Source organism: Sorex araneus, chromosome X, assembly GCF_027595985.1.
Source record: "Sorex araneus isolate mSorAra2 chromosome X, mSorAra2.pri, whole genome shotgun sequence".
NCBI lineage: Eukaryota > Metazoa > Chordata > Mammalia > Eulipotyphla > Soricidae > Sorex > Sorex araneus.
In genome coordinates, this window is record NC_073313.1 from 350,904,155 (window position 1) to 350,912,001 (window position 7,847).

The window sequence follows — 7,847 nt, forward strand, 5'->3', positions numbered from 1 at the left end:
AGCAAGCGGCTTTTGGCGCGAAAGCCTTGGCGCCTCCCCTGATTTTTATGGAAATGAAGAGGGCGGGGTAAAGCCGCTTTTCCTCGGCCTTTCTCCCTCCCCCTTGTCTGCGCCGCAGCCCCCTGCTCGCTCGCTCGCTCGCACTCTCTCTCTCTCTCCCTCTCCCCGCCCCCCGGGTGTGTCAGATTTTTCAGTTAATAATATCCCCCGAGCTTCAAAGCGCAGCCAGTGACAGTCATCTGTCTGGACGCGCTGGGTGGATGCTGGGGGCTCCTGGGAACTGGGCTGGAGCCGAGCGAGCGCTGGGCAGGCGCGAGCGCGCACGGACGGCAGCCCCCCGCGGGACCCCCCATTCTCCTCCCCAGGCCACCCCGGAGACCCTCGTGCAGCAGCGCCTCCGGAGCTCCGGAGCCCCGCATCCGGCGAGAGGTAAGGAAAGGAGCCGGGTGCCCGCGAGCGCGCCGGGACGCAAGCTCAGGACCGGCTCGGTCGCTGGCCGCTCGCGCCCGGACGCGCCCCGGGGATGGGTCCTGCCTGGGGAACAAAACCATCTCGGGGTGTCCCCTGGAAACCAGTCCCAGCCCCGGAGGCACCCCGGCTGGAGGAGACCCGCCCAATTCCTTTGACTGCCCTGGCGGGGGGCGTGGGGGTGTGGTAGTGGTGGTGGGGGGGTGTGTAGAATAGCTTCTTCGAAAAGAAATTGGCTGGTTTTCCCCCCCACCCCGGGACGTCTGTCTGCATTTGAGCTGATGGGGAGTGGGCTTCCCTCCCCCCGAAAGAGGAAGGGTGGCTCGGCATGGTGAAGCTGCCGGGGGGTGATAATCTGGGTCACGGCTGTCCCGGCTCCCCCCGAGCGACTCCCGACCACCGGGGCGCAGGCTCCGCGCTCCCCGCACTAGGACGGCGTCGGGGGTTAGGAGGGCAGGGGTGGGGTTAGCTTCTGGCAGGACTCCTGGCGGCGGATGTGAATGTCGAGGGGCGTCAGCTCAAACTGGGGGTGGGGGGTTGTGGATTTGGGTGCCAGCGGTTGGTCTCCGGGTGTGGAGAAAGGCGTTTTTTACATTTACAAAGTTTCCTTCTCACCCTCCCCTCTCCTCCACCCCCTACTATTTGGCACTTCCTACTATTTTGCAATTGTACAAAGCGGGGGCTCGAGGGTCTTCCCAGTGCGGTGGGTGGGTGGGTGGGGTGAGTGGGCTTTCCTGGGCGCTGTCGACCCTACCTTGCTGTAAGTCGGGGCTGTGGCTTGCTGGAGAGAGCTGGAATCCTGCAGCCCCCCTCCCCACTCCACCCCCCTAAACGCCCCCCCCACCACCAGTGCCTTGTGTGAATGAAACGGCAGTTTCCAAAGTGGCCGAACCACGCCACCGCCCCCCGCATCTGCTTGCCCCCTCCCACCCCCTGTCGTAGACAGCTTGTACACAAAAGGAGGGAGGGGAACGAGAGCAAGACAGAACTTCCTCCACCTTCGGGAGCGCAGGGCGGAGTGCAGAGACGGGGGTGGGGGTGGGCTGGGAGAGGAGACGGGCGACCTGGGGTGGCTGGGTGGGGTGGGAGGGGGGCGCCCACTGTCTTGTCTTGCACCCCCCGGACTCCGGACCCTCTTGCCAACCGTCTCTGTGTGTCTGTCGGTTGCAGCATCGGAGCTTGACGCGCCCCCCCACCGCGCCCTCCTTAAACCCCCCCACACGGGAAGGAAGCACCCCCTGAACTGAAAAGAAAAAAATTAAGTAAATAAATAAAAGTCAAATCAAATAAAAAAAAAAAAGAGCCCGGAGCGGAAAGAGAAAGCCGGCCCGGAGGCGAACCGATGCCGAGCTGCGCCGCGTCCACCATGCCGGGGAGGATCTGCAAGAACCCCGACCTCGAGTTCGACTCGCTGCAGCCCTGCTTCTACCCGGACGAGGATGACTTCTACTTCGGCGGCCCCGACTCGACCCCCCCGGGGGAGGACATCTGGAAGAAGTTTGAGCTGCTGCCCACGCCCCCGCTGTCGCCCAGCCGCGCCTTCCCCGAGCCCAGCCCGGAGCACGGCAGCTGGGCCTCGGAGATGATGCTCCTGCCCGAGCCCGACCTGTGGGGCAACCCGGCCGAGGAGGACGCGTTCGGCCTGGGCGGACTCGGGGGGCTCACGCCCAACCCGGTCATCCTGCAGGACTGCATGTGGAGCGGCTTCTCGGCCCGCGAGAAGCTGGAGCGCGCCGTCAGCGAGAAGCTGCAGCACGGCCGCGGGCCGCCGGCCCCGGGCCCCGCCGCCGCCGCCCCCGCCGCGGGCGCCTCCGCCGCGGGCGCCTCCTGCAGCCCGGCCGCCCGCGGGCACGGGCACGGCGCGGCGGCGACCGCGGGCTCCGGCCGCCCCGGCGCCGCCCTGCCCGCGCAGCTGGCGCACCCGGCCGCCGAGTGCGTGGACCCCGCCGTGGTCTTCCCGTTCCCGGTGACCCAGCGCGAGCCCGCGCCGCTGCCCGCCGCCTCCCCGGCCGCCGCCGCTGCTGCAGCTGCAGCAGCTGCTGCTCCTTCGGGCGCTGCCGCCACTGCTGCGGCGCCCGCAGGCGCGGCCGCGGCCGTCTCGGGATCGGGGGCCGCGACCCCCGGCGGCGGGGCCCCGGTGGTGGCCCCGGTGCGTGGTGCAGGCGGCCGGCCGGCCAGCAGCAGCAGCAGCAGCAGCAGTGACCACAAGGCCCTGAGCACCTCGGGCGAGGACACCCTGAGCGACTCAGGTAAAGACCGCGCGGGGTGGTAGGGCTGCCTCTCCTCCAGGGGGGTGTGTATCGCTGCCTTTGTTAGCCGCTGTTCGGGGGTGTGTGGGGGGGGGGGGCTGGGGAATAAGCTGTGTCGGGGTCGTGGGGTGCGGAGAAGGGCTCTCCTCCCTTCCTTGGAGTCTGGGACTTCGTTGACGTCCCCTGCACCCTCTCTGCCTGGCAGCCCAACTTCGTGCACGCCCCGCCCCGTGTCCCTCGCCTCTCCTGCGTCGGGGAATCAAACGGGGGTGGCCCAGAGCCCGGGTGGCCAGGTGCCGGGGGTCGGGGGCGGGAGGATAAGTGGAGGGGCTCTGCACGGCTTGAGCAGAAAGCCGGGAGTTAGGACCCATAGCAGGAGGAGACGGTGAGCTTGGGGACACAAGCCCAGGTGCCCGGGACGTTGCGAGGGCCCGGGTGGGGCACTGGAAGTTGAGGTGGGGGTGGCAGAGGGGTGGGCTGCGGGGGTTTGTTGTTGTTTTCAACCCTCCCGTGCTCGCTCTCCCGCCCGCCCGCCCGCCTGCCCGCCTGCGCGCAGGCTGGGGCTGGTGGGCTCTAGCCGCTCCTGGGAAGTGGCCAGCAGGCGGCGATGTGGTGGCCAGCAGGCGGGGGCGGGGGGAGGGGGGAAAGATCTGAAAGGCCGGGTGGGGGGGGGTCGGGCCGGGTGTGGGGGGGTTGTGCGTGGGCTCACCCCTTGCCTCATTCAGCAGCTGGCAGGCCGGTGCCGCCGCGCCTTTGGGCACCTTCTCAAAGGGCCGCGTCGGGGCCGGATGCGGTGAAGGAAAAGGGGGTCGAGTGTGGGCTCCTAGGCGGAATTCCTGGACGGAGGGGAGAGCCGCCCGCCCCGTGTGTGTGTGTGACCCAGTTCCCTCCCTTCGAGGCGAGGGCGTGTGCTGCTCTGGCCCTCCAGGAATGCACACGCCCCGGGGAGCTTTCATTGATTCGTTCTTTGTGTGTGTGTGTGTGTGTGTGTGTGTGTGTGTGTGTGTGTGTGTGTGTAAAAACCCCTGGGAGGGGTGCAAACCCGGACCTTGCTCTGGGAAAGGAAAAGAACCCCAGTTGCGGGGGTTACCCTGGCCTTGGATGGAGCTAGGAGCTGCCCCCCCCACCTACCCCCCACCTCCGACCTTGAAAACCAGTGTTTTCAGAATGCCAGTGGATTATAAAAGCCTAAATTTCCTCCAGGATTTGAGGACGGCTTCATCTAAGGCTCCTGGAAGGAAACTTGATGATAAGCCTCCAGTATGAAACGGGTCTGCCCCTTTAATGTCTGTGCCTTGACAGCTTTCGGTGAGGAAGCACTTCCTTCCAACAGCTGTCTTCTTGGCAGAAAACCAAAACATTGGCTTAAAGGGACCCACAGACTGGAACAGCCTCACATTTCGGCTTTAGAACAAATCCCACAATTGTTCAGCTTTCCGGTCTCCCTCAGATCAAGCAGAAGATGTGTTTTGATTTTCATGCTTGCATTTTAAAACAATAATTTTCTCTCCCAGCGTGGTAGTGGAGCAGGAGAAGGGAGAAAGCCCACAAGATACTACATGTTTTTTAAGTGGCTGCTGTTATTACAGATGACTTGGGGTGGAGGCATTCCCCCCCCCCACACACACACCCATGGAGTGGGGGAAGAGGTTGGTGCTCCTGTGAATTAGGACTTTGTAGTGAAGAGCTAATCTTTGGCATGTTTGTGAAGGACCGGTTATTATTATTATTATTATTTTTTAATGAAATTGTTGTAAAGTTTGAGATACTGAAACTCATCACTAAACATGGTGCTTCCCAGCGAAGGATCTCATTTAGCAGGGAAATAATTTGTAGTCTGGGGGAGAAGACCCATGGGTGATGATCTAAGTTATCTAGCCAAATCTGCTGCACCCAGTCCGTCCATGATATATCCTTCCCGCCCCAGACTCGGGCAGTGCTCTCCCTGGTTTAGTAACTGGGGAAACTGGGGGTCTCAAGGCAGAATAATGTTGTTGGAATTCCAGAGCTAGCATAGGGGGAACCAGGTTTTTTTTTCAACGTATGCCACCTGCTAATGTGTGAATGTGCCAGGAATACACCAAAAAGGGGGAAGATGTTTCCAGAGATCTTTAAGAGACTTAGGGAGAGAAGGGTGTGTGTGTGTGTGTGTGTGTGTGTGTGTGTGTGTGTGAGTGATGCCAGGGATCTTTAAGAGACTTAGAAAGAGGGTGTGTGTGTGTGTGTGTGTGTGTGTGTGTGTGTGTGTGTGCAGGTACCCAGAACCTCTTGGATGCCAGGGATCGAACCCGGGTCGGTGGCGTGAGCAAGGCAAACGCCCTCCCCGCTGCACAAGAGCTGGCTCTGATTCTTCCCCCGCCGCCCCCCCCCCCCCAGTTTTTATTCCTGCATCTCTTGCCCTGACCGCCCCTCCCCCCTCTCTTGTGCCCACAGATGACGACGACGATGAAGAGGAAGACGAGGAGGAAGAAATCGACGTGGTGACCGTGGAGAAGCGCCGCTCCTCGCAGAACAAGTCGGTGACCACCTTCACCATCACGGTGCGCCCCAAGAGCGCGGCCCTGGGCCCCGGCCGGGCCCAGCCCGGGGAGCTGATCCTCAAGCGCTCGGTGCCCATCCACCAGCAGCACAACTACGCCGCCCCGTCGCCCTACGTGGAGAGCGAGGAGGCGCCGCCCCAGAAGAAGATGAAGAGCGACGCGTCGCCGCGTCCCCTCAAGAGCGTCCTGCCCCCCAAGGCCAAGAGCCTGAGCCCCCGCAACTCCGACTCGGAGGACAGCGAGCGCCGCCGCAACCACAACATCCTGGAGCGCCAGCGGCGCAACGACCTGCGCTCCAGCTTCCTCACGCTCAGGGACCACGTGCCAGAGCTGGTGAAGAACGAGAAGGCCGCCAAGGTGGTCATTTTGAAAAAGGCCACCGAGTACGTGCACGCCCTGCAGGCCGAGGAGCACCAGCTCTTGCTGGAGAAGGAGAAGCTGCAGGCGAGGCAGAAGCAGTTGCTCAAGAAAATCGAACACGCGCGGACTTGCTAAACGTTTTGGTTTTTTTTTTTTTTCCTCAAAAACCGGACAGTCACTGCCACTTTGCACATTTTGATTTTTTTTTTAAAAAAACAAACAATTGTGTTGACATTAAGAATGTTGGTTTACTTTCCAATGGGTCCCCTCACCCTCACCCCACCCACCCACCCACCCACCCACACACACACACATACACACACACATGCCCTGCCCTGGTTGGAGTTTGGATCCGGGTGGGGAGCAGGATATTATATGAGGGGTGCTGCCAAGACCTCGGGAGAGAGGGCTGGTGGGATGGGATGTTGGCCGGGGCCCTTGCAGTCTCCTCCACACCACATCACCTCCGAGATGGCCGGTCAAGTTCGTGACACTTGGGAAGCCTCTGCTTGAAGTCACCTTGCTTGTTCTGAGTTTGCAAGCAACAAGAGTCATTCCTTCTTTTTTTACAAAAAAAAAATGGTGCTTACGTTCCAGCAGAAGCCAAGCCAGGGGGTTGCCATTTGGTACTACCCCCCTGGGGAACATTTCTGTAAATACCATTGTCACACCCGCCTTTTGCATATGTCCTGGGTAACGAGAGGAGAGGTGGCTTTTGCGGCCAGTATTAGACTGGAAGTTCATACCTAAGTACTGTAATACCTCAATGTTTGAGGAGCATGTTTTGTATACAAATATATTGTTAATCTCTGTTATGTACTGTACTAATTCTTACACTGCCTGTATACTTTAGTATGATGCTGATACATAACTAAATTTGATACTTATATTTTCGTATGAAAATGAGTTGTGAAAGTTTTGAGTAGATATTACTTTATCACTTTTTGAACTAAGAAACTTTTGTAAAGAAATTTACTATATATATATGCCTTTTTCCTAGCCTGTTTCTTCCTGTTAATGTATTTGTTCATGTTTGGTGCATAGAACTGGTTAAATGCAAAGTTCTGTGTTTAATTTCTTCAAAAATGTATATATTTAGTGCTGCATCTTATAGCACTTTGAAATACCTCATGTTTATGAAAATAAATAGCAATTAAATGATGCGACTTCTTTTTTTTTTCTCCATAGCATTAGACTAGCCCCCGGAGCATGATCATCTATCATTCATAATGAATAAATAACACTTCATTTATAGAGGAAATGGGGTTCATGCGGTCATGTAGCAGTCTAGGTTGGGGAGGGGGCCTTGCCCCTCATGAATAGCCATTAGGCTGCAGATGTTGATGGCAGATGCCTTGTAATAGAGGCTCTCCAGAGTCTAAAACCCTCGAGTATGTTGGTCAGATTTCACAGAAAACATCAGTACTTAATTTGATTTCATTTTATTTTGATTTTTGGACTCTACCCGGTGGTGCTCAGGGCATATTCCTGGTTCTGCACTCAGGGATCACTCTTGGAGGGCCTTGAGGGGCCACAGGTGGTGCTGGGGATTGAACCTGGGTCATCCACAGGTAAGGCAAGTGCTCTACCCGACTGGACTGTATTCGCCGCATTCCCTTGGGTCTGTCCTTTAAACCAGAAGTAAAATCGGGACACTGGGCTGTCCCTTCGGCAGATAGCTTGGTACTTTGATGTTTGGTTGGCCTCCGGGAAGGTGGCGTGTGACCTTCACAACTTACTGAGGGTCTGCAGTAGGCAGAATAAGCAGATGAAGTGTTCCCTCCTCAGGAATTCGGCATCATTCACAAAAGGAATTAATGAAGCACTGCATTTTTTTTTTTTTTTCAGTCAGGGAGGCTGTTCCTGCAGTTCTGTCTGTCCTGGCCTGCTCACCGGTTGCTATTAGATTACCTTGAAGCAGAATTGCTTTTGGTGGCTCTGGAGGACAGACAGACAGGCCACCTGTTGGAAGCAGGCACAGCCAAGTGATTTCTGAGCCTCCCTGATGGGACACAAACCTGCTGGTGAGACATTTACTTCAGAACGGAAAGCAAACTGGTAACCTATTCCTCGTCAACCTCCTCAGGATTGAAATTGCTTCCTGAATGTAAAAGGAACCTGTTTCTTGGGTGAAAGCAGGTAGCGGGTTCTCTAAAGTTCATCTCTAAACTGAAGTGGGAAAAAGAATAAAATTAAATAGGGAGTAAGACTTGCCTGGGCCATCCTGGGC

The 7,847-nt window shown here is 58.0% G+C and overlaps 1 protein-coding gene across 1 annotated transcript; it reads left to right on the forward strand.

Moving 5' to 3' along the window:
• The first annotated feature begins 215 nt into the window (after positions 1–215).
• Positions 216–6,778, forward strand: MYCN (MYCN proto-oncogene, bHLH transcription factor). Its single transcript, XM_055121656.1, has 3 exons — positions 216–429; positions 1,639–2,717; positions 5,151–6,778. The coding sequence occupies exons 2-3, from the start codon at positions 1,811–1,813 to the stop codon at positions 5,750–5,752; spliced, it is 1,509 nt and encodes a 502-aa protein (XP_054977631.1). The 5' UTR covers positions 216–429; positions 1,639–1,810; the 3' UTR covers positions 5,753–6,778.
• Positions 6,779–7,847: the final 1,069 nt, after the last annotated feature.

What these genes read in the sequence shown, in the direction of transcription:
- MYCN (XM_055121656.1), top strand. Translation starts at nt 1,811, where the DNA reads ATGCCGAGCTGCGCCGCGTCCACCATGCCGGGGAGGATCTGCAAGAAC. An exon ending in GGACACCCTGAGCGACTCAG is followed by an intron (nt 2,718 to 5,150) that starts GTAAAGACCGCG and finishes TTGTGCCCACAG; the next exon opens with ATGACGACGACGATGAAGAG.